Below are 26249 nucleotides of genomic sequence, written 5' to 3' on the forward strand. Positions count from 1 at the left end.
AGTCACGCTTTACAGTCGCCGCTCTTTACCCCTCCTCAAACATTGGTTAGCATGGACTACAAAAATATGTGGGTAATGAGGAGATGCTCAAAAATGGTTCAAATGGCTCTGAGCACTATGGGACTCAACTGCTGTGGTCATAAGTCCCCTAGAACGTAGAACTACTTAAACCTAACTAACTTAAGGACATTACACACATCCATGTCCGAGGCAGGATTCGAACCTGCGACCGTAGCGGTCGTGCGGTTCCAGACTGTAGCGCCTTTAACCGCTCGGCCACTTCGGCCGGCAGGAGATGCTCGACCATTGCCCAACTCTACCACTTTTAATTCTCTACGCATAGTCATTGTGCCAGCTGGACTGCTGGCAGCACTTTGGGACTCACGAGTGGCTTCTTCCACTGATTCCACGCTATTTTTACTGCCACTCTCAACAAAGCTCGACGGTCCCCCTCCGCCACTACATGAGCTGAGTCTGGTCTTGGTTTAGTTGTGATTGTTCCTTCACGTTTGCACTTGATAGCCACATCACCAACAGTCGACTTGAGCAGCTTTAGAAGGGTTGAAATGTTTGTGGTGGATTTGTTACTCAGGTGGCTTCCAGTTACGTGGCAACGTTCGATGTCACTGATGGCTCACCACCAACTCAGTCTGCTGTTACTGCTTCTCTACTGTCAACAAGATACTCCTCGTCCTCTTTTATACTGGCGGGTCCGCCTCTCACGGCATCTAGTGGTCAGTATCGCGTTACATATAGATTTCCTGATACTTTTGATCAGATAATGTAAATAGCGCGAAAAAATCATGAAGGTAAATTTGGCGAGATTGGAGCTCAGACGCACACTTACCAACAATCTTTGTTCCCGCTTCTTCGCTACTGGAAGTGAGAAAGGGAGGAAGGACGGGGTCAACAGCATTGCCACACATCATAGATGCTTTACGAGGAATAGATATGGATATAATAAAGAGGTAAATCAATAATTATATAGTACAAACGACATAAAGTCTATGTTAACGCTGTTCATGAATTGAATATATTTTATTCAAAAAAAGATGTACCAATTACTACATAGCCAAGTGCTTTAAACACATATACAGGGTGATTCAGCAGCTCCTGCCTATGGGTGATATGCTACCCGCAACGCCTTCAAGTACCACGAACATTATTTTTGTATTTTCTCACTTGCTATTAACAAACTATTAGTCCTACAGCAAAAATGAACAGGAGCTTCTTGTAGGAAATTTAGTGTAGTAAAATTTTGTACTAGGATACGTTTTCTATTGAGGCCTTAGTTATTCAAATTATTCAAGAGAAACATATAAAAGCGAACTTTAAACGCGTTTTTCTTGAGTAATTCGAGTACAGATGCCTCTAACAGAAATCTATCCCAATACAGAATTTAACTACATTAAATTTCCTGGAAAAAGGTATAGTTAATTAATAGTTTATACGTAGCAAGACGAGAGAGTATGAAAATCTTGCGTGCGGTTTTTGAAGGCGTTGCGGGTAGCGTAAAACCTATAGGCAAAGTCAGCTAAATCGTCGTGTATACAAGCAAATGTTGGAAAGCACGAAAATTACCTACCGCTCAGCAGGTGTCTCTGCAAACGAACGAGAAAGTCAGACGAAAATCAGCGTGCGGGATTACGCGACGGGAACACCTGTCGCAACCTCAAGGGGAGAGCTACCACGGAACTAGGGCACCATCTGCGTGGCACAGTGAGAGCGCGAGGTGAACAACAGTAGCAGCTGGCAACGGGAAGGGAACGACCCCAAAGGGCAGCAGGGTCACCCGCGAGGCAGCTGCCAGAACGTCCCAGGCTCCTGTCCTGCCGCCACGCCATCGCAGCACGTATCCTCCGTTAACTGACCAAGAAAATGGGTCACGCGTAAATGTGTCACACGGAATCAACTTTCACGTTTCTGTCTTTGACCATCCCCTCCGCTCCCACCCCTCCCCCTCCCACCATTCCATGATTTTACATCCTCCTTCTTAGACTACTGTCGTTGTACGATTTTCAGTAGTCCGTCGAAGTTTTGGCCCTTGACTCAGCGTCGGAATGTTTGGAATAGTGGAACAATTTCTTTGATGCTTATTTTTTTATTACAGTCCTTATTAATATTATAAGGCTGAATTCCATGTCCGGCCATCTAGATTTAAGTTTACCATGATTTCCTCTAAATCGCTCTTTGGCAAGTGTCATGATGGTTCTTTTGAAAGAGTACGGCCGGTTTCGTACCCCATTTTGAAACAATCTGAACATTTATTTCGTGTCTAATGACGTCGATGCAAACCAGACGTTAAACCCTAATTACGTCCTTCCTATAGTCAGAAAGACATTTTTAGACGTTTTACTGGCCTTAAACGCATACTGGATCCAGTAATACGAAGCATTTCGTTCCATTTGAATAACTATCTTTTACTTATACGTTTCGAATAACCAAGAAGAGATGTATGTGATACGAAAAGGCCTGTTTCGTCGTCCAGCACTCTCCTTAACACGGTCTGACGCGACTGATCAGCTTACGTCTTCTTGCCAAAAATGCTGGTTACATATTTTACTCTGTTTAGTCGATCTCCTATCTTTCCTTTCCATAGCGTTCACCTAAAGTACTTCTCGAGTTGGACTGGTAGGAAACATAAACTCGTATGACGGAAATAAAACCACTATAGTAAAACTAAATAGGTAACCAAAATTCATGTACATTAAAGAAAATATTGCTTGAACTAGTCCCCTTACGAATGAAATGTAATTCCCGTGCACTGAAGACTATAATCGGACTAATTATTACACCCAAAATGACGTTAGCTGCCATTTTATATAAAAACACTCTGAGCAGAAACTAATGTTCTTGGCAACTAACATGGCGTACGTCGGTCAAAAACTTGTGACGTCATGACATCTCCCCTAGATATAACTCCATGATGATCTCTCAGACTCCGTCTTCTCTAATAGCCTTTCCGCTTTGATGGATTGAGAGTCCAAATTTCAATTAATTAATTCGAACTGGAGCACTGATATAAAGGATGGCACTGGTAAGTAAAGGGTGTCCGAAAATTATCTTTACAACTTTGTCGTGTATATTTTAGAAATAGGGATGGATATACAAGTGTGGTTTGCGGCATAATGTTCACACACACCTAACGGAGTGCCATGTGGGCGCCATCTCTAACACGCACCTAGGTGATATTCTTGTTCACCCCACGTCCGACCTAGACCAGTGTACAATTTCGTTTTTTTTTTGGGTTTAGAGCCAATTTTTTTATTGGCTTCAAATATTCCTTCGAGTGTCTATTTTTAAGATCCATTCATATTAAAGTGTGCCATAAATGTCGAAATATGTTAAAACCGCCATTTACTGCATGGCGATTGGCACATCCGACCGCTCGGTTGCCGCCAGTGTAATACTATAAGAGTTACCGACGGAGTAGGGGTCCTGTTAGTTTCGGATAGCATCACATAGAGAATTAGTATAAACTAAAGTGCTGTTCTCAAAAATATTTATCTTTGTAACATGATTCGTTTGTGGTAAACAGTCTGAAAGCACGTGCTTGTATCTGCTTATTTGTCCGAAGTAAAACATGAGTGCTTGAAAATGTCAAACAAACGTTCTTATACGGTTGGGTAAGGTTCGAAAAATAATCCATATCTCAAAAAAATACTTCGATACCGGTTAATCGATTTAATTTCGTCAAAATAAGAGTGTTTCGACATTGGATACAAAAAGACCAAGTGAACGATGTTGGCTGGCATTCCTGATTAAAGGTATGTTCAGTTTCAATATTAAGAAACGCAATCTGAAACTTTAAACGCTTGTTTTTTCGAAGCAACATTTTTTCACGTTTGCCGAAGATATAACAGAAGAAATGCACATGCAGTTCCATTATGCCTTTCTGTAAATTCCGAGTCGGCGTTTTTTCTACTGCAGCACATATAATTTTTGCGATAAATTTTAATTTCTGTTTTGAATGCACGTTTTCATAACGACTTCTTTGGCAAATAGATTGACTTTTATTTCAGAGTGTCGCCAGTTGGTAAACAATCGTTCATTCAAAAAGTATCCATACGTACTACATTAGATAACATTACCAGGTTCGAAATAGTCTTTGAAGTTTGTTCTAGGCTGAAAACTGTGGCGTTCAGGAATCCCACCAACCGTCCCCGCACTATGCGAAGGCTCTCGGCCATGTCATGTACTGTCCTCTGGGCTTAAGGGTGTGCAATAAAGGTCTAAAGTTAATTTTGTAATTTTTTTGTTACTTTGTAGAAAAAAATCATGAACATCGTTCCCAGACTCGAGAGTCACCTTTCCCTACCTCCTTAACACATGAAAGCAAGCGCCCGTGAACGCCACCTTTTCCAGACAGCTCTCCGTTGCAAACGCTTGTTTAACCACACTCAAAGTATTTGTGCTACATAACAGCAGGAATTTTTGTGTGTGTGTGTTTGTCGACGGCATTGTACACAGCCAAAAACATTCCAAGTGTGCCCATTGACTGCTAAACTTTTGAAGCTGCTCGCGTCTGACGAACGGAAGGTGTAAACAAAGATAACTTGTATGCGACTTTTGGCTGCTCCACAATTTTATGAGCATGGATCGTTGCAGCATTGTTCCGTCACAAAGGCAGAAAACGGATTTTCATTTCATAGCGGACTGCGCCGTTTCATTTGGCTCCTATAGGGGCGTGCTACGGTACTGTCGCGCGTGACGTAATACTGCGAAGTGACAATTGAAACTTTATGACTACAGTCATATAAGAGACCTGCAAATTGCCGCTTTGCAGCGAAACAGGTTGTACCGCGTGTCGGAGCACTGCGCTGCACGGTGCTGCCCGGAGGGGATTCCCAGAGGCTGAGTGCGGCGCGTGACGCGATGCTGTCCGGCGAGGAATTCATTTGCGCTGGAGGCGACGGCGGCGGCGGCGGCGGCGTCAGGGGCCGATGGCGACGCAGATTGGGGCGGCGCAGGGGCCGCCCGGCGCATGCAAACCGCCGCCGCTGCCGTGGGGCGGCGCAGCGGGCTCTGCACCGAACCAGCTCCCGTGCGCTCTCCCCCACGATCTGACGTGTGCCGTGCTGCCGTCTGGAAGTAACCGGTTCCCACCTTACGCTAGCTGTGAAATATGGTCGGGGCACATTACTTTTTTATTTTAATACTCATCACAGTCGCTACGCAATCGTCTAACACATTCCATAATGTTTATCATGGAGATCTTTTGTTGACTGATACAAAGCACCAGATCGGCCATCAAGTGAGGTGGCTCTGGCTCACACGAACTCCGCAAGTTTTACTTTCTCTACAGACCAATCTCACAAACCGTCCAGAACTGCCCTTACCTCCAGTGCACGAACTCCACAGCTAACAGCAGGCCTATTACTTTTTCTTAGCCACAGCTCGCAACACGTTAATCGACAATATTATACGAAGGTGTGTTGAAACGTAATGCCTTGGAATTCTTTATTTTATTCTCAATATCGCTTGAGGTATTATATGCCATGCACATTACTCGGCCGACTTTCCCTCTAAGCAGATGCAATTTGCAATCCTCTGCCGCTAGAGAGCTTCGAAGCGTATAATATGGGGGTGTGTAACTGAAATACGTCGGTACGTGGGTAAAGCATGTTGGAATGGTGTTTTTAACAGCAGAAAAAGTGTCTCCTGTTGAAATCCATACCGCGACTGCTCCGGTCGCAGGTTCAAATCCTGCCTCGGGCACGGATGTGTGTGATGTCCTTAGGTTAGTTAGGTTTAAGTAGTTCTAAGTTCTAGGGGACTGATGACCACAGATGTTAAGTCCCATAGTGCTCAGAACCATTTTGAAATCCATACAAGAATGAAAATTGTGTACAGTGACGATTCTATCGACATCAGCAGTGTCGACGTTGGGTTGTTCATGTTCTAAATTAAGGAAATGATGGTGTTCAAATGGTTCAAATGACTCTGAGGACTATGAGACTTAACATCTGAGGTCATCAGTCCCCTAGAACGTAGAAATACTTAAACCTAACTAACCTAAGGACGTCACACACATCTATGCCCGAGGCAGGATTCGAACCTGCGAACCTAGCAGTCACACGGTTCCAGACTGCAGTGCCTAGAATCGCTCGGCCACTGTGGCCGGCATGATGGTGTTAACCTCAACATTTGTGACAGAGTTCAGAGCGGATGACTGCGTACGGCAACCGACGGGACGCATAGGAATCGGCTCGATGAACTCACCAGAGAAAATCTTCGGGCGACACAGAAACAACTCCGAGGTAAGAGTGGCATATCAGGAGAAGGTGTACAGGCCACCACTGCATATTTGCGTTACGGAAAACTGTGCACGGTGGCTGGCTCGAAGGCTCACTCCTGACATCACACAGAGCTGGATGAAGGTCCATCGATATTTTATTTTGCGGTTTGAGCGTGAAGGCCATGCGTTCCTTAATAACACTGTGACATGTGATGAAAGCTGGGTCCACCATTTTGACTCGGAAAACAACTGAGAGCATCAATGGAGTTCCGCCCCGAAGGATCACCGACGCCAAAAATTTTAAAGAGCATGCCATCAGCAGGAAAAGTCACGCTCATAGTGTTCTGGGATGTTCAAGGTGTGATGCATTTGGAATTCATGCCTAAAGGCGTAGTACCACGAGACCCTCAGAAAACTTGAAGCACGAATTCTAAATGTTCGTCCATACATGGAGTAACCTCTCCGTCCCCATGAAAATGTCAAACCAAACACGAGCGCTGCGACATCCGCAAAAATCTGACGCCTTGGGTTCTCTGTCATCGCTCATTCCCCGTGCTGCCCGACTTGGTCCCACTCGATATTGAACTGTTTTAAAAACTTAAAAAGTACCTTCCAAAACTTCTCTTTGACAGTGACAAAGCGGTGCAAGCAGAGGCGAGGTTGTGGTGTGTCAACAAAGTCAAACATTCTGCAGTGGAGGTATCAACAAGCTGGTCTCCCATTGGGAGAAGGAGAAATATGTTCGTCACCAAGCCGATGATGAAACTACTCTAGTTATTTCAACCTGTAAGTCCGTCAATAGTCGAGGCATTAGTATTTCGCTGTTATTTCGTCATTTTATCATTTTACCTCAGCTCATCTTGTCTCACGTTGTCTGTACTGTTTTAGCTCGTGTGAGCGCTTATTGTGAAAATATGTGCATGGAAGTATTCAAAACTTGAATTTCAGAAGTATCTTCCATCTCACAAAGCAGTTAACTTTGTAAAAGGGAAAAGTTTTATTATTAAACGGGACTAATGATTAATTTTTTTAAAGTGAATTGAGGGAGGTGGGATAGGGAGTTTTGGTGGACAGGAATTAATTCAAAATCAAAACAGTGAGAACTTTATTTTCGTTCGCTACATTACGCAGCACAGTGGCGCGATCGTCATGTTTTCATTAAATGGAACGAAAGTTAACATGCGTATAGGATCTTTGACTGCTAGCATTAATGAACATTTACTTTATAATAACTCACGAAATTAGCTTTTGACATGAACTTAACTTACTTACAAAGGTGTAAAATTTATTTGAACACAACTTGCTTAAATATTATTGTCATTATTCATTGATTAATCGATCAAAGTTGAAGACAGAAAGATACTACGAAATATTCGGTCCACTACGAGCCTTGTTTTACGACGAATTTCAAAGACAGTAAATTACGGCGTCTTCTCGCAAAAAAAAAAAAAAACAAAAAAAAAAAAAAAAAGAAATAATTCAACCATGCCCTGAGATCAGAAAGAAACCAATATTAACGACGACTAATCACTACCAACTAGTCATGAAATATCGAGATTACGAGAGCCGCCTCTGACGATGTAGGGAAATAAAGATGCAGACATGTAGAACAATGACGTAGAATGTAAACAACGTTTGTTTTATCCAAAAGCTTTAACGACATATGAAAAGTTTGCGGCAATTCTTTTCAACACGCCTTCGTAGTAGTGTGGCAATGCTAAGCTAAAGAGGTCCATTACACTTTTTTTACAGCAGTTTAAAAAAGGTGAATCATTATCTTAACGCCTTACCTAACTGGACGACGAAGAAAAAGTGTTCAAAGAAAAGATCGTACATAATTCAGAAGACATTTTTAAAATAACGGTAAAAGTAAGCGTTGTGCGAGGTGTCGTGTAATAAGTGCTATATATCCATTTCACCATTTTAGCATTCGAGTATTTTGCCCACCTGCCTTTCTTTCGTTTTCTTATCCGTTTTCGGTACGGAATCAGGGCCAATGCTATTAAGCGGAATGTAAAAGTCAGTAGTCGTCTCAAGTTACTCATAAAAATATAAATGTCAAGATGGGTCAGTTTGTACAGGGAGTTCAAACGTCTATGAAAACTTTTGCACGGCTTTTTCGTCCTCCAAAACGCAAATAACGCGGCCGCCTATCTGAAGGGTAAGTCGCAGAAATCGTGTAGGAGTATTAGTGGACTCTCGCTCGAACCCTCCTGAATTTGAGAGTTCTTGGTTCAAATGTCTTTGAGCACTATGGAACATCTGAGGTCATCAGTCCCCTAGAATTTAGAACTACTTAAACCTAACTAACCTAAGGACATCACACACATCCATGCTCGAGGCAGGATTCGAACCTGCGACCGTAGCACGCGCGCAGTTGCGGACTGAAGCGCCTAGAACCGCTCGGCCACAGTGGCCGGCTGGAGACTTCTTTCCCTCCCGTTAAGGCACTAAACCTGTATTAAGGAGGGTGTCTGTTTAAATCCTAGTGGTACCACTTAAGACGAAAGCCGGGATAGTTCTGTTTGGAAGGGCACGGCCGATTTCCTTCTCCATCCTGTACCATTCGGAGTTTCTTTTTAACTCTGTGACGTATCAGTTCCGGGTCGCGATCGTCGGAAACTGCTCGTCGCTGTTATGAGCGACAGCGTCGGATTCCCGGCTTCCGGGAGACGGCTTCTGCACTCCGGCCTGAAGATAATGGTCTGGTCTTTGGTTAAACTGGCAAAAGGGAGGTGGCGAAGTCCGACCCGGCGGTTTTCAAAGGTGAGTGTTTCCCACAGGTTGGATGGCTGGTGTCTGTTAAAAATCTTGAAAGAGTCCGCAGGCAGCACTATGAGTGTTAAGAGGAAATCGCCAGTCGAAGTGCCTCGACTCTGCTCCGGAGACTGACTGGTCGAAATGTCTGCATGTCAAAATAATTTCGTTGAAGTGCTGGCTGGTAGCTGGCGAAGTCGAGGTATCGAGCGGCAGCCCTGTTGGAGAGTTTTGAGTCCTCTGTGGCGGAATTGGCGTGGCGGTGCGAGTTTTAGAAGTCTGTAATCAGGGATAAGTGAAGTTGTTCTCTACATGTGTACTCGTCAAGCAGCTTACGATGACCTCCATTTTCTCTTCCTCTCGCAAATGATTCTCTAGAAGAACGATTGCTGCTGAGCCTTCATGCGGGCTCGAACGTTTCTAATTTTAACTTCATGGTCTTTTCTCGAGCTATACCTAGAAGTAAGCAATATACTGGTTGACTCTTCTATGAACATACTGTGGTGTGGAACGCCTGTTGCAGCGTCTGCCAGTGGAGATGACTCAACATCTCAGTTAAGCCTTTTCGCTTACTAAATGAACCTATAACGAAACGTGCAACTCTTCTTTGGAACTTATCTATTCCCTCTGTCAACCCTACATGGTACAGACCCCTAACTGACGAGCAGTATTCAAGTACTGATCGAACGAGTGTTTTCTAATCTACTTCCTTCATTGAGGAACTGCATTTTCTGTAAAATTTCCAATGAATCTCACTCTGGTATCTGCCTTACCCTAATTAACTTTATTTGGAACTTCCATTTCAGATCGCTCCATCCGCATACGCCTGGATATTTTATTGAAGTAACTGTTTCCACTGGATGTTCTGCAATCATGTAAGCATAAAATACATAGTCTTCCTGTCTAGGTTTCGCAGTATGTTACATTTTCTTTTATGTTGAGAGTCAGTCACCCCACCTTGCGCCAAGCGTCGTTCCTTTGCAACTCTTCCTGTATTTCGCTATAATTTTCTAGCGTTGCAGTTTCTCTGTGTACAACAGCATCATCCGCGATTAACCTCGAGGAACGACCGACGTTCCCTACTAGGTCTATTACACATATTGTGAAAAGTAATGTCATATATAGTTCCTTCGTGTACATCCGAAGTTACTCTTACATCTAAAGACTTCTCCCCGTTTAGAATGACAGTCTGATTTCCGTGTTCTATGTTTTTTCAGCCGAATCTCTCTGATCGGAAAGTTCAGAAAGTGTGCAGGGACGGCAGCGAGAACCGCCTTCCATTCGCCAAACTCGTCCAAATTTATGGTTACATGCAAGGGTTGTCCAGAAATACAAGTGACGGAAGTGGGAGCTCCAGATGGCAAGGCGCTTAAAGAAAATAACGTTTTTGTAGCGATTAGGCGAGATATCAGCCATTTACGTTAGCTTGGCGTCCATACACCAAGTGTAGTAGCAGAAACAGTACAGGACTTACATTTCAAATAGACCGAAATAGAGTTCAGTATATTGTATTCATCAATATTTTGATATGAGGCACGAAAAAAAGGCAAACAGGAATTTGGGACTGGAAATAAACTTCCAGGAAGGAATTATTAAGTGTAGACAGGAATTTTGCATATGAAATTACGAGTAGATAATTTTTCTTATTTTACAGTTGATAATTTAAACGTTCTGGGATTATCGTAAAAACAGGGAAAGTAGTAATTTTCTCAGCATCTTCCATACTTTACAGACGCCACATTTTTTGCAGTTACATGCTTGTTGTAATGTTTCTGCTTGGTTTACATTCATGAAAGATTCTCTCTCACTGCACAGTTTCGCTACAAACTGGAAAGGTTAACTGGCAATGTACACTGAATTGTAATTTGATGTAGATAGTCTTTCCGGGATTTTATTTCTTTTTCTCTCTCTATGAGATAAGAGCAGTTTTGAAGTTTCATTATCACCTTTTCACCACACTATAAAAATAGATAAGGGAGGGTTACGCTAGCGGAATTCGTGGGGGAGTGCGGTGTCATTTTAATACTCCATTTTAGAAAATCTCATTTTATAATTATAGATTTGTCTGTCTTCCACACGAATTTGTCTCAAGCTGTTATATGCAGAATACCATAGATCAGGAATATCTAAAAAAAAGCTCTTGTTCCTGTTGTTAGTAACTAGAACTGGCGAGATCAGACGAAAAATTCTCCCGTTTTTTCACTGGATCGCTCTAATGATCAAGAAAGATTTAATCACATTCGCTCTTTTCCCGACAGCACTGAACTGAACATCGCTGCTGATGAAACGTTAAAGATGACAACAGTGGAAAGGAAAAGAAGACAGAAAGAAGGAACGAAAAAAGGAAGAATCTTCTCTTGTGCTTCTGGTAGGGGGGCTCTTTTTCCTTTCAAGGCGAGCTCTTCAATAGCCGTGCCCGGTCTGCTGGCGCGGGGTGAACTTAAGGAGCCGGACCGGCCGGCCCACTACTGCCGGGCAATTATGCCCCAGCCCGGCTCGGGTGTGACAGGGCAGCATGTGAGGGGGGGGGGGGGGGGGGGGTTCTCTGTTTGTCTTGTCCTGCGGCAAGCAGCAGCAAGCCGCATCCTGCTGCGCGCATGCGCACAAAGCCCTAATCCACTCACCTCCAGCCAAGTCGGAGGAACCTGTTGCTCTCTGGGCCTCCTATCTGCCGTGGCTTTGACAAGCAATTATACGCGCCAAACACCTCACCTATGTTCACCTAATACGACAGACCTGTATACAAGCTTTGCCTTTTCTTACGAGGTGGAAATATTAGAATTTAAAAGAGTTTTGGAAGACTTAATAGCAAATAAGGCAGGAGGGATTGATAACAATCCAGAGCAATTTCTAAAATCATTGAGACAGTGGCAACAAATATATGAGACTGGGGATACACCATCAGACTTTCTGAAAAATATCGTCCAAGCAATTCCGAAGATTACAAGAACCGACAAGTGTGAGATTTATCGCACGTTCAGCTTAACAACTCATCCAAGTTGCAGACAAGAAGAATGGTAAAGAAGATTGTGTATCTGTTAGATAACGATCAATCTGGCTTTAGAAAAGTTATAGGCACCAGACAGGCAATTCTGACGTTCCGAATGAAAACGGAAGCAAAACTAAAGGAACATCAAGACACGAACGTAGGAATGGCGACCTGGGAAAAGCTTTTGACAATGTTAAGTGTTGCAGGAGATACGAAAAAGGGAATAATGGTAAGCCGAAGGGCATGACGGGTTACATAGAATATGTACAACAAGCAAGAGGGGTAATGAGAATGTAAAGCCAAGAACGAAGGGCTCCCATTAAAAAGGGTGTAAGACAGGTACGTAGTCTTTCGTCCTTACTGTTCAATCTATACACCGAAGAAACGATGACAAATAAAAGAAAATTTCAAAAGCGAGATTAAAATTCAAGGTGAGAAAATATCAGTGATAAGATTCGCTGATGAAATTATAATTCCCAGTGAAAGTGAAGAAGAATTACACGATCTGTTGGGTGCAAAGGACAGCGTAATGAGTACAGAATGGGGAAAGAGGGTAACCCGAAGAAAACCGAAAGTAATGAGCAGAGATGAGAACAACGAGAAACTTAACACGAGAGTTGGTGATCACGAAGTAGATGAATTTAAGGAATTCTACTGCCTGTGATGTCGAGGTTTCTTTTGGGGTCTACTCTCACTATCGGATTTACGCCGGCCTGTTTGGCCGTGCGGTTCTAGGCGCTTCAGATTGGAACCGCGTGACCGCTACGGTCGCAGGATCGAATCCTGCCTCGGGCATGGATATGTGTGATGTCCTTAGGTTAGTTAGGTTTAAGTAGTTCTAAGTTCTAGGGGACTGATGACCACAGGTGTTGTCCTATAGTGCTCAGAGACATTTATCGGATTTACAAACCCTCACGGTACCCCGAAATGCTTCTTGGGTATGATTCAGGACTTCACACACGCAAAGACAACAGGTCAGAAGTGTTAGTATCTAATTGAGCAGTCTAGGGGACTGGTGACCACAGGTGTTGTCCCATAGTGCTCAGAGACATTTATCGGATTTACAAACCCTCACGGTACCCCGAAATGCTTCTTGGGTATGATTCAGGACTTCACACACGCAAAGACAACAGGTCAGAAGTGTTAGTATCTAATTGAGCAGTTTTAGGCACGCTCATATTGCAAATATTTTTTGTTGACTGAGGTATACATTCTTTGTAAGGTTATCATGAAAAAAGATATATCACTTGTATTAGAACAGAAAATTTTTTTATAGTAGCTCTCGTTGGTTTATTGAATATAAGAGAGAAACATCAAAGAAAAACTATATACAATGTACTCTTTCACATTAACTAAAACAGACTGATGATGCTCAGGTATTTTTGGATTCCTGGTCTGTAGAAAACAGCTGGTTCAGAGATAAGGATACCATCAATTCATGTTTACACAAGATTTTCGTCCACAAATAAGTTATTAGATATGGAGCAAGAAAGATAAACGTTTGGGGCCACAAGATTAGAAGAATAAGAGTGGTAGGGATGGGTTTAGGCTAGCTCTGGATAGGTTCTTCAGAAAACCAGCAGAGCACAGATGGGCGATCTCGTACAGTAGCAACACTTGATGCAGTTTCCTTAGTCGATTGTCTTATGTGGTGCCCGAATGCTGTCTCAGATCTTGGCAATAGACGCCAGCTGCGATGGGCACACTCCTCTGATGCAGTTCATAGCATCAAATACTTTCTTTGTGCCACTATATGGATAAAAGTACGCAAGGAGGACTCACACTGGCCTTTGCAACAAATATTTTCTTTCATCTCTAACGGCCTCATCGTCGATGGATTTTTAACTCCAATAACCCTTATTTTCTTTTTTCCCCAATGTTTTTCGCTGAAAGCAAGTGTCGCACGAAAGTTAAATGGTCGCAATTCATCACATTTGCCAGAAATTGGGTGCACCATAGTGATAAACCTAAACTATAAAAACGTCGTTCAGGTTCCGTTGTTCTTCTTGAATGTGACAAATAATTCACGTCGAACCGATCGTGACTAAAACGAAAAATCGTTTTCTGATGTGATGTGTTTGGTACTATTTCCGCCATACAAGGCACAAATGTTTACAACTGCTTCCACAGCCTGCAACTGTCTGTTAAATCCGCCGTGAACAACAAATCACAACTGCTAAACTTTTTAACTGCTTCATGCTCCATTTTCCAACCCTTAACCAACGATTCTCATAACCTTTAAATGTGAAACATTCAATAAGTCGCGACAAAAACCATTGTAGAACCTCAAATAAAAAATGACACTTTATCAATACACTTTTAGCAACCTACGTGATAGCACGCCAAACCAGATGTACGCGAACATACGGATTATCCTTCTTTTTACAAGTGTATTTATTCCTGGAATCTTACATACTTAACATTCTTCACATCATATGCTGCATGAGGAAATGTCACAGCGCCCTTACGAAAGCAACTATAGGAGACGAAATCCGGTTTTAAATAATAAAGGGAACAATGTGCTCGAATGTCGGCTTTAGCCGGCCGCGGTGGTCTCGCGGTTCTAGGCGCGCAGTCCGGAACCGCGCGACTGCTACGTTCGCAGGTTCGAATCCTGCCTCGGGCATGGATGTGTGTGATGTCCTTAGGTTAGTTAGGTTTAAGTAGTTCTAAGTTCTAGGGGACTGATGACCACAGCTGTTAAGTCCCATAGTGCTCAGAGCCATTTGAACCATTTTTTGTCGGCTTTAAGTTTACACCGCGCTAGTTTTTCCACTAGCCCAGTAATACATTCAGCGCCAAAACGCCTCAAGTATAAAACAACACTTCCTGTAGAAACCTCCGCATCAGTTCGTGCAGCTGGCCGTCGTTAAGCAATTTCCATTCACTGATTACAAAATCAAGTACTATACACATACTGAGTAGCCGAGGCAGCTGACGAATTGCGTTACAGACGAACAAGGAAATTAATGTTTTGAAAAGGTTGTAATCCACCAGCCGGCCTGTGAGGCCGAGCAGTTGTAGGCGCTTCAGTGTGGAATTGCGTGACCGCTACGGTCGCAGGTTCGAATCCTGCCTCGGGCATGGATGTGTGTGATGTCCTTAGGCTAGTTAGGTTTAAGTAGTTCTAAGTCTAGTGGATTGATGTTAAGTCCCATAGTGCTTAGAGCCATTTGAACCATTTTGTAATCCACCTCCAGGGACTGAGAATGGTCACCCAGTGTGGAGTATCATATATTACGACAAAATCATGAACTCGCTACATGTGTAGTTCGGTGGTCAAATGGAATGATTCTAACTTTGTACGCTGAATCACCAACAGACTCTTTGCCACCTCTGGTAACGTAAAGCGAACAATATACGGTTGACCATGGTTTCAGGTCCATATAAAACTTGATGTCCCTTCAGTAACGACTATAGGAGAGTTAGCGTAGTTTAGGCCAACAGTGGTGGAAGGCGTTGCAAGTAGGAACTGTCTGTCACTAGAAATATTTCTTACAACAGTAATTTTATTTTATTAAACAACCAGTAGTCATGTAAGGTCAAAGGGCAATTATTTCTTCTTGTATTTGAAGTTGAAATGCTGAAACTATTGATACTGTACTGGCATTCTGGGTCAGATCTCCCATTTAGTGACATGTGACTCCTTTAGAATGATACAGTTCCATTGTTTCGTTGTTTCCCCAAGATTACAACTCTTCGTGGTCTCCACAACAGACATGTGTTCGGGCTCCAATCCCGATTCGGCAAAAAAATTTTCAACATGTAATTTCGCGCTGTAGTATGCGAGCACTAAACTGCATGCGAAAATTAATTGTGACTTCTAACGTCTCTTTTTGAATTGTCAACGAGGTGCTTGTTTCGTCTGGCCGTCAGACACATAAGTTTTCATTACATCCTTTCAGGTTCAAACATGCCATTCCTAGCTACTGGTGAAAAACACTTCAACAATTAACGTCTCTACGTGTGTGGTCAGCAGCGTTAAACCTGTGCGCAGTTTATTCCTGGACAGAGGTTCTGTGTCCATGTTCAGTTAAATAAAAAATCGTAATGCAATATTAAGTCCAGCCTTGCTTTCTGAAATACTGCTGAAATACCGTTTACTATATAAATGTGAGTTTACAAATGTTAAAGACTGTGTTGTCTCGAATAACGTGTTTCCTAGTACGAGTATTCACATTATCGTGGTATTAATCTGCACAGTCGTACGGAGCAGTGTATAGCCAAATGACAGTATCTGAAAGAGATTGAAAGATCTGCAAGTATGTTACGTTATGTGGGTTGCATACAAACCAGGCGCAACACAATTCAGGTCGATCAGGTCCGTTTGTTCATGCTACTGCAGCTAAAGCGCGCTACTGTATGGAAGTGAGACATGGACTGTGGGATAATCGCAATAGAAGAGAATCGAAGTGAGTGAGATGTGGATTTTCAGAAGGACAGTGACAATTTAGTGTACCGCTAATAGGTGAAGAAGTATTCAACAGAACCGAACAGGAAAGGAATAATAACTCTGACTACGTGGAAGATGGTTAGTATGATAGATTATGTGTTTAGACGTCAAGGAATAACATCCGTGGTACCACAGTAACCGTAAACTTTGTAACTGCTGCTCTGAGCAGGAGAGGCAGGAGTCGAAGAAAAGTCATGACGTGCCCTATAGTAGCAGCCTGAAAAGCGATGACCAGAGAAAAAAGTTTTTGTGACAGATTTTACTCATTTTTATCACTGCATAGCGAATATTTTCGTGCTAGTTCTCAAACCTAAGCGACCCTATCACAGCGACACATATAATTCGATTTCAGTGCGAACAGCATTCGACAAACACAAAAGATAAGCGTCACATAAGCCCATCATGTGAGAACAAGTCCCTAGTTTCAGAATCAAACTTTCACTATGCAGCGGAGTGTGCGTTGATTTGAAACTTCGTTGTAGATTATAACTGTGTGCCGGACCGAGACTCGAACTCGAGACCTTTTCTATGAAGTTTGGAAGGTAGGAGACGAAGTACTGGCGTAAGTAAAATTGTGAGGACGGGGCGCAGGTCGTGCTTGCGTAGCTCAGTTGGTAGAGCACTTGCCCACGAAAGGCAAAGGTCCCGAGTTCGAGTCTCGGTCCGGCACACAGTTTTAATCTGCCAGGGAGTTTCAAGTCCCTAGTTGCCTCTATGCTAGCTTATAGGCACTGAGACAGTAGATAGAAGCAAGGTAAGATGCTGGGGGATTAGTGATGCTCATAACAGCCAAAATATTTAGTTGTTGCTTGTACATGCTGTCATGAGACACGAATTTTGTATGGCAGGTAAATGGACTTCTTGCAGTGTGAAAACTTAAGAAGATTCATGGGTCTCATCTCAGTTGAGTTTCCGTATCTGCAAACACCTCTTAATCATATGATTACTATTATCTCCAGAATCGTTGATGTCATTATACTGAGAACCGTTCCACGAAACTGAATCAGATACCACTGCCTCATGACTAAGGTAGGCTTTTTACTCACGTTGCAATTTGCAAGTGATTAGCGCTACGAATTGGAGAAAGGTTAATAATTAGAACGGTAGTGACGAAAAGAGAAATATTGTTCTGTTGTTAGAGTACAGCATTTCTGGTCTGAGAAGCTACATTACTAATAATATTTCACCCTTCCTACCTGTGCAAAGATGTTACTAAAACGTACCCTTTGATCGATTATGTTGTAGTGACATATTTGCGTAAACTGAATTGATCATTTTCCCCATTAAAACAACTTTTTGGTACGGACGTTCGGGCCTTCAGTGACCGCTAGTGGCGACAAAATTGTCGCGGCCAGGCGTAAATGGTTATTCTATACCGCCGTTTCCATTGGTGGCCTTGTCGACGAAAGTTTCACTATTAGTTTTGCTTATCCAGAAAGTATTCAATCTATTTATCCCAGAATAAAAATAAAAATGTTTCTCCTCGGACCTGAGACTGACAGTGAATTAAAGAGTCGACCTGTGTGGATCACATTTTAAACCAGGAACCTGAGAGCAATGTGAAGGCCAACAGAAAGTGACACATGTGTCAACAGAGCTGCTGGTAAGCAGCACCGATTTTCTAGAATGGTGTAGTGATTACTATGATGGAATAACATAGTAAAAATAACAAGAGACATGTTAAACATAATGAGTTCCGATTAGCAGGACATAGTAACTGAACAGAACACTACAGAGTTTATAAGAGGACTGGACTTATCGGAGTAAGGCAAATCAAATGGTGTCGGAAACTGCATGGTTAACACTACGACAGAAACTCGAATGCTATGAAAAAAAAGAAATTAAAAAAAAATTAATACTATTTGCAAACAGAAAATTTAAAATCTATCTAGAAAGTTACAGAAAAACTGGAAAAGCTGGTTAATGTATGCAAACACCACAGAAAAAACTCTACAAAAATTCGGAAATGAGGCAATATACGCAGTTAACAAAAAAATAAAAAATTCAATAAAATCTCTAATACGTATCAGGTGATGAACATATTATCATGAAATTCTAAGAATCGAGTGAAAAATATAACAATGTATTTACAGCCCACTTGGAGGTCAGAGTTGGTCAATGTGGAAAACGTATATAGTAAGCGAAGAAATTTTAATAAAGGTGGGTGGTGGACGTCAACATAACAATCAGGCTCCGTCCACTTGGCTTTTTAGAGGTGGACTTACGAGATTACTAGATTACTATGAACAAAAAATAGTTTGAAAGTTATGGATGTTAAGAAACACTTCAGTGAGCGTTTAGAGCAGAGAGCAGCAGAAATGACCGTTAGTTTTGAAATATGAGAACCCACGAAAAAATAAGTAAAATAATTAGGCCATAAATTACACGAAATGGAAAAAGAATCAACTTTTAAAAGTCGAAAGCTACGAATAATATTGAGGCAGTTCAATATGAAACGAGTAAAAACGTATCTTGCTTGCCATGGTACCACTTATACGTATCACTGTTATTTTGTAACGACATATCGCTGTATTATTCCTAGGTGCTGACATTACACAGTAAAAATACGCCATGTGTCTGAAATAGAACACCACTCAAAGGATTTCAAGAAAATTCCAAAAGAAACTGCAGATTTGATGAACAGTTGCTTCTTACGCTCAGACACTGGACTGCGTTACGTATTGTAAAATTTGAAATAAAGATACAGATTTATTGGGTAAGTGTACACCTTAATCCGCACATAATTTCAGTATCATGTAATAAAAGGTACGTACCTGTGAAACAAATTTACATTTTCAGAGAACCAGTACCTGGTCAAAAAATCATGACATCGAATCAAACATGCAATTGAGCACTGAGGAAATGCGTTCCTACGACTCGCGGACAGACGAAATTCCAAACACGTCACGGAGAGAGGCCTTCGTACTGTCTGAAAACAGCTCTGGCATTTTCCTACGAGTAGATACACATCATTCTGATGATGGAAGAAGGAAGATTGGGTTTTAATGTCCCGTCAACCCCGAAATTATTAGGGATGCAGAGCAAGCACGTATTGGACAAAGATGGGCAAAGAAATCGGCTATAGCTTTTTAAAAGGAACCATTTTAGTATTCACCTCAATCGATTGAGAAAAATCTCGGAATATAGTAATCCGTTAATTGAATGGTCCCGGCATGACACTGTTGTAGGAATATGCTGCACTATTCAGACAAATGGGGCTAAACGTCTAAAATTGGTTCCTATAAGGCAGAGGTGCTCTAACTTTTAAGGCTTGAGATAAAATACAAGTAACTTAGTTGCTTTAGAGATCTACTGATTTAAAAATTCTGAAAGGTTCTAGCACAAAAAACACTGTGCTCAATATTAACCATTTTAATTGCACAAAATACATAAAAGGTATTTTTCTCTTGGTCGAAAGTTGTAGGTCTTCTACCAGTTTTCAAGATATTACACATGTGAAAAAAATTAAAATATACACCATCATAATTGTTCAAAAAAGCTTAGTGACCTACTTGGCTTTGCCTATTGTTGGAAAGTTTATTATGATCTGGTGAATAATTTATGACAGCCAACATTACATAGTCTGAGAAATGAATATCAGTCAGTTTATTGCTATACTGAATTTTCACTTCGTTCATCGTTGACAATGCTGTCTCACATAGATAAGTTGAGCTGAAAACGATAGAACATACGATGCCACTTTCACAGTGTTAGGGATGTCTTTACACTCACTAATTTCCAAAGTTATTTTCGTTTTATTTTCACTTTAAGGAAATATCATTTTGAAATAGAATTATTTCCTCTTCAATTCATTGCAAGAGAAATGACTACTCACTTTACTTTAAATAACTTCCACGTTCTTTCTGGAAAGATTGAGCTATGAAAACTAGAACACGTTCCATTTCCTCGAAATCCGAAAATCCGTTTCCAAACCGTCTTCAGTGCTGTCAGGTTGCTCATATACGTCTTTGCAGCTTCTTGATCCCATGATGTTTGTTGATTCAACAGTTCTGACTTTATCTGAGTAAAGCGTTTCACATTTAATTACAGTTCGCGAGTAGTAATCTCACCAAGCAGAAGGAGAGATTGGCTTGACACGAGCGTTGAAGGCGGTGAAATGCGGATGGAGACGAAAGAGGGGGAGAGAGTGTTGTCAGATTTAGCGTCTACAAATGCCGTGTGAAACACTCATCGTCAGAGAACTGGTATTTTACAAAAACAGCTCATTTAAACAGATTTCGGACAAAGGTTTTGAAAGATCGACTCATAAAGCCATGGCGATCGACCCGTTAATCGCGATCAATGGGTTGAGCACCCCTGCTATAAAGAAATATCCCTAACTTAGGAGTATTACATCACATTAAAACTTGTTCCATAGATCATGAATACGACATTTCGTACTTATGTGGAACGTGTCAATTTTCTTTACACGTTTTTTTCTTACAGTTACTACTTAGTATCTACAAATTCATCCATCGAGTACGAGGACTTGTCATTCTGAAATTCTTTTAATTCGCTTTTAAATGCTGGTTGGCTATCTGTTAGACTTTTAATGCCATTTAGCAAATGACCAAAGATTTTTGTGGCAGCATAATTCGCCCCATTCTGTGCCAAAGTCAGATTTAACCCAGAATAGGGAAGGTCTTCCTTTTTTTCTAAGGTTGTAGCTAAGCACTTTGCTATTATTTTTGTATTGGGGTGGGTTATTAATAACAAATTTCATAAGTATTGTGAAGGTTCTGTGAATATCATGAGTTCCTTGAATAAATGTCTACAAGGTGATATCGGATGGACTCCAGCTTTTTTTCTGATTACACGCTTTTACGTGCTGAATACTTTATCTGTTAATGACCAATTACCCCAAAATACGATGCCATATGAAAACAGTGAATGAAAATAGGCATAGTAGGCTAATTTATTGATATGTTTATCACCAAAATTTGCAATAACTCAGTAGCTGAACCTAACCACTTCAGCAGATCATCAATGTGTTTCTTCCAACTCAATTTCTCATCAGTGCACACATCCAGAAATTTATAATATTCTGCCTTAGCAACAGACTTTTATTCAAAGTCTATATTTATCAGTTGTGTTATGCCATTTACTGTATAGGAGTCCATGTACTGTGTTTTCTCAAAGATTAGCGAGAGTCCATTTGTAGAGAACAGTTTAATAATTTTCCAAAAGACATTATTTACAATTTCTTCAGCTAATTCTTGTTTTTTGGGTGTGATTTCTACACTTGTATAGCCAGCAAAAAGAAATAGCTTTGCATCTTCATGAATATGGCCTGGAAAGTCATTAATATATATTAAGAACAATAAAGGACCCAAGACTGAATAATATGGGATACCATTTCGATAGCTCCCAGTTAGAGAACTCTGCTGGTTTTTTCAGACTATCTGTACTGTCAATTTCAACCTTCTGCACTCTAAATACGAATTAAACCTTTTGTGCACTGTACCACTCATACCACAATACTCAAATTTATCTAGAATAATTTCATGATTCACACAGTCAAAAGCCTTTGACAAATCACTAAATATCCAAATGGGTGAAGTTCACATATTCAGAGTATTTAATATTTGATCAGTGAAAGCAAAATAGCATTTTCTGTTGAAAAGCCTTTCTGAAAACCAATTTAACATTTTATTGACGTGTACTTCATTTTTACAAATATGTCAAGTTACTCTTGAATATGCTGCTTTTCCAAGAATTTTAGATAAAACCATCAGAAGTGAGATTGGGAGGTAGTTGTTAGTAGCAGACCTATGCCATTTTTATATAACAGTTTTACAGTTACATATTTCAGTCTATTAAAAAAAAATGCCCTGCTGGGGCACTACATTTGTGGTGAGAACAAGCTTTTAGTACTCTGTTGGAAATGCCATCAATTCCATGTGAGCTACTACTTTTGAGTGGATTTATTATTTTCTTAATTTAAGTAGAAGAGGTTGGTTGAATTTGAGGTTTATCAAATTGGATAGATATTGCCTCTTTCATATGCAGCCTTGCATTTTCTAATGAATAGGTGGATCCTATTTTCACTACAACACATAAAAAATAATTATTAGAAACATTATCTACTTCTCACTTTTTGTTAACAGGATTTTCATTGAGCCGGATAAAAATACAGTCTTCCTGCACTCTCGGTTTTAGTAACATTCCTAATTGTTTTCATTTTATCATCAGAGATGCCAATCTCAGATGTAACGAACATACTTCTGGACTTTTCAGCATCTTTCCTTAATACGGCTCATTAGTTTTTATAATGTTTGACTGTTTCTGGATCTTTCCCTTTTCTGTTTAAAGATATTTTTAGCCCTCTAGTAAGCCACAGCTTATTACGTGGTTTCTTACTAGTATGTTTCTCTGTTTCCTTACGGAAATTGTTCTCAAATATACTCATAAAGGTGTCATAAAAAAGGTTAAATTTTAAATTAGCAGCATGTTCCCTGTACCCCTTATCCCAGTCTAACTGTTGCAAGCTTTCCCTAATATTAGCATTTGTTAAAATGGTAATTGAACACACTGCTTTGGAGGACGGTTTTGCATTACTGTATTGAGCTATGTTATATACTGTAGTTAGCTATGCATCATGATCAGACAGACCATTCTTAAAAGGAAATAGCTGATTAAATTTATCTTGGTCTATAAAAACATTATCTATCAGTGTACTGCTTTCATGTACTACCTGAGTAGGAAAATAAATAACAGACGTCAAATTGAAAGAACCATGTAATATTTCAGTGTCTAGCTTTCTGTCACACTCTTTCATATAACCTACACTGAAATCTCCACAAACATTAATTTGCTTCCCTGTGTCTAACAGATAGCACAGCAAAGAATTCAAGTTTTTGAAAAACAGCTGAAAATTTCCGAATAGAGACCTACACGCAGCTACGATTATGAAAGTACCATTATTTAGTTTAAGCTCGCATACTTGCTTCTTTATGTTACTCCATATAAAATTTTTTAGTTTCTAAATTTTTCACACCATGATATGTTTTAACACGTATGGCACCTCCTCCTCTATCCATAGTGTCTCTATTTACGTGTGCTGGTAGCTTATATCGAACTACATTTACCGTTTCCATATCTGTGACTATATGATAATATATCTATTCCACAAACAGTTTCTAAACATTCTAAACAAAGAAGAAAATCATCTACTTTGTTTTTTAATCCCCTATTACTCTGATGCAATATACTATCATTTTTCACTGTACTTCTATGAGGACCTTGTTACGTACTAATGTTATTTTTCACTGTCCTTTTATGAGAATCTTGTGATATTTTAACGCCTCTTGTGCCATCCTGAGCTTCTCATTAAATTTAATTTCACTCAGTGTTGACTCATTGGACTCTGATCTTAGCCTAAAAAAGAGGCACTGCTATGAGTTCCAGTAGTGTTGTCTCTTAAAAATTTTGCTGTCATACTGGCCAATTTAACCTTTCCTTTGCTACTGAGATTCAGGCCACACCTTGTGAAGTTCCACCTATCAATAGCATCAACAGGAAGGAAACCTATGCGTGATAAAGTAACCGTATGAAGCAACTCATCTGGCTCCATATTGACTCTCCTGACAGAGCTATTCAATTGGAGCCGATTATATCGCATAAGCAAGAACCAAGTCAACATTTGTATGGTTCGTTACAGATGCTATTTTTCACACGTCACTCAATATTGTAGAGCTCATCCGTATCAATACTGTTTCCTACTCCACCCATTACTACGACACGATCCTGCTTTGTAAAATCCTTGCATAATGATCCTACATCCTCTATCACTTGGCTAAGATATACACTGAGCATGAGAAATTTTGTGACCTAGTACCTATCACCTAATCTTTCCTGAAAGATCTGGCCCACAACTCTTCCATGGCTACTACCTAACAACAGAACTTTCCTCCAACTTTCTATTTTTATTAAAACGATTTTCTGGCGAAAGTCTGTTGAGTATTAACTACACTTACATCTACCTGAGCCTCTTCATCTGTTAACTGAGTTAGCAAGGTATATCTATCGCTTATGCCAATGATGAAACCGTCAGATATTGTTCTCTTTCTGTGGCCCCCGTTCGTTGCTGCAGTTGGGAACCTGTCTTCACCCTTCTCCCCTCTTAACTTTGTCAGCTCCTCCCTAGCACTATCCAGTTCAGCCTTAAGGGCTCTAACCTTCCCTTTCTGTTCAGCTATTTTCTTATCCCTTGAACATACTTTGCACTACCATGGAAGAGAGCCATTTTCTTCCCCAATTCCCACGCTAGTAGATTCCTTCCAATGTAACCATCAATCGCAACAGCTACTCAGAACCACAGAACTAACTTCCCTACAACAACTCACACACTTCTCGCTCGTGGTTGCTTACGAACGTTTTACAAAATTTGTCTAGACAATAACAATAATACTCTATTAACTACAAATCACAAGAGCCACTACAGTTATGTGGAACACTATTATATAAGCATACTACTAACATAGTAACGTAATGCACTTGAAATAACGTTAAAGACTCAAAACTTGTATACCCGAAAAATTAGGCCTAAGATCGCGTATGCGCGATGTGGGCTTTACGCGTTTTGAAAAGAAATAAGAGATAGAACTCAAAACCTTTAATTACGCGAGTAGATTCGGTACTACTAAATACATTACTGGCCATTAAAATTGCTACACCAAGAAGAAATGCAGATGATAAACGGGTACTCATTGGACAAATATATTATACTAGAACTGACATGTGATTACATTTTCACGCAATTTGGGTCCATAGATCCTGAGACATCGGTACTCAGAACAATAACCTCTGGCAGTAATAACGACCTTGATACGTCTGGGCATTGAGTCAAACAGAGGTTGGATGGCGTGTACAGATACAGCAGCCCATACAGCTTCAATACGATACCACAGTTCATCAAGAGTAGTGACTGGCGTATTGTGACGAGCCAGTTGCTCGGCCACCATTGAACAGACGTTTTCAATTGGTGAGACATCTGGAGAATGTGCTGGCCAGGGCAGCAGTCGAACATTTTCTGTGTCCAGAAAGGCCCGTACGGGACCTGCAACATGCGGTTATGCATTATCCTGCTGAAATGTAGGGGTTCGCAGAGAGCGAATGAAGGGTAGAGACACGGGTCGTAACATATCCGAAATGTAACGTCCACTGCTCAAAGTGCCGTCAATGCGAACAAGAGGTGAGCGAGACGTGTAACCAATGGCACCCCATACCATCACGCTGGGTGATACGTCAGTATGGCGATGACGAATACACGCTTCCAATGTGCGTTCACCGGGATGTCACCAAACACGGATGCGACCATCATGATGCTGTAAACAGAACCTGGATTCATCTGAAAAAATGACTTTTGCCATTCGTGCACCCAGGTTCGTCGTTGAGTACAGCAACGCAGGAGCTCCTGTCTGTGATGCAGCGTCAAGGGTAACCGCAGCCGTGGTCTCCGAGCTGATAGTCCATGCTGCTGCAAACGTCGTCGAACTGTTCGTGCAGATGGTTGTTGTCCTGCAAACATCCCCATCTGTTGACTCAGGGATCGAGACGTGGCTGCACGATCCGTTACCGCCAAGCGGATAAGATGCCTGTCATCTCGACTGTAGTGATACGAGGCCGTTGGGATCCAGCACGGCGTTCCGTATTACCCTCCTGAACCCATCGATTCCATATTCTGATAACAGTCATTGTATCTCGACCAACGCTAGTAGCAATGTCGCGATACCATAAACCGCAATCGCCGTAGGCTACAATCTGACCTTTATCAAAGCCGGAAACGTGATGGTACGCATTTCTCCTCCTTA

At 41.2% G+C, this 26249-nt stretch overlaps 1 protein-coding gene across 1 annotated transcript in view; it reads right to left on the bottom strand.

The window, feature by feature from the left end:
• The window catches only part of LOC126456327 (translation initiation factor IF-2-like), a 71967-nt gene that overhangs the window by 25174 nt on the left and 20544 nt on the right, over positions 1-26249 (bottom strand). Inside the window, exon 3 of the mRNA XM_050092077.1 lies at positions 4777-5085. Coding sequence (XP_049948034.1) covers positions 4777-5085 — 309 coding nt within the window. The remainder of the gene's footprint in view (positions 1-4776; positions 5086-26249) is intronic.

Source organism: Schistocerca serialis, chromosome 2, assembly GCF_023864345.2.
Source record: "Schistocerca serialis cubense isolate TAMUIC-IGC-003099 chromosome 2, iqSchSeri2.2, whole genome shotgun sequence".
Taxonomy (NCBI): Eukaryota; Metazoa; Arthropoda; class Insecta; order Orthoptera; family Acrididae; genus Schistocerca; species Schistocerca serialis.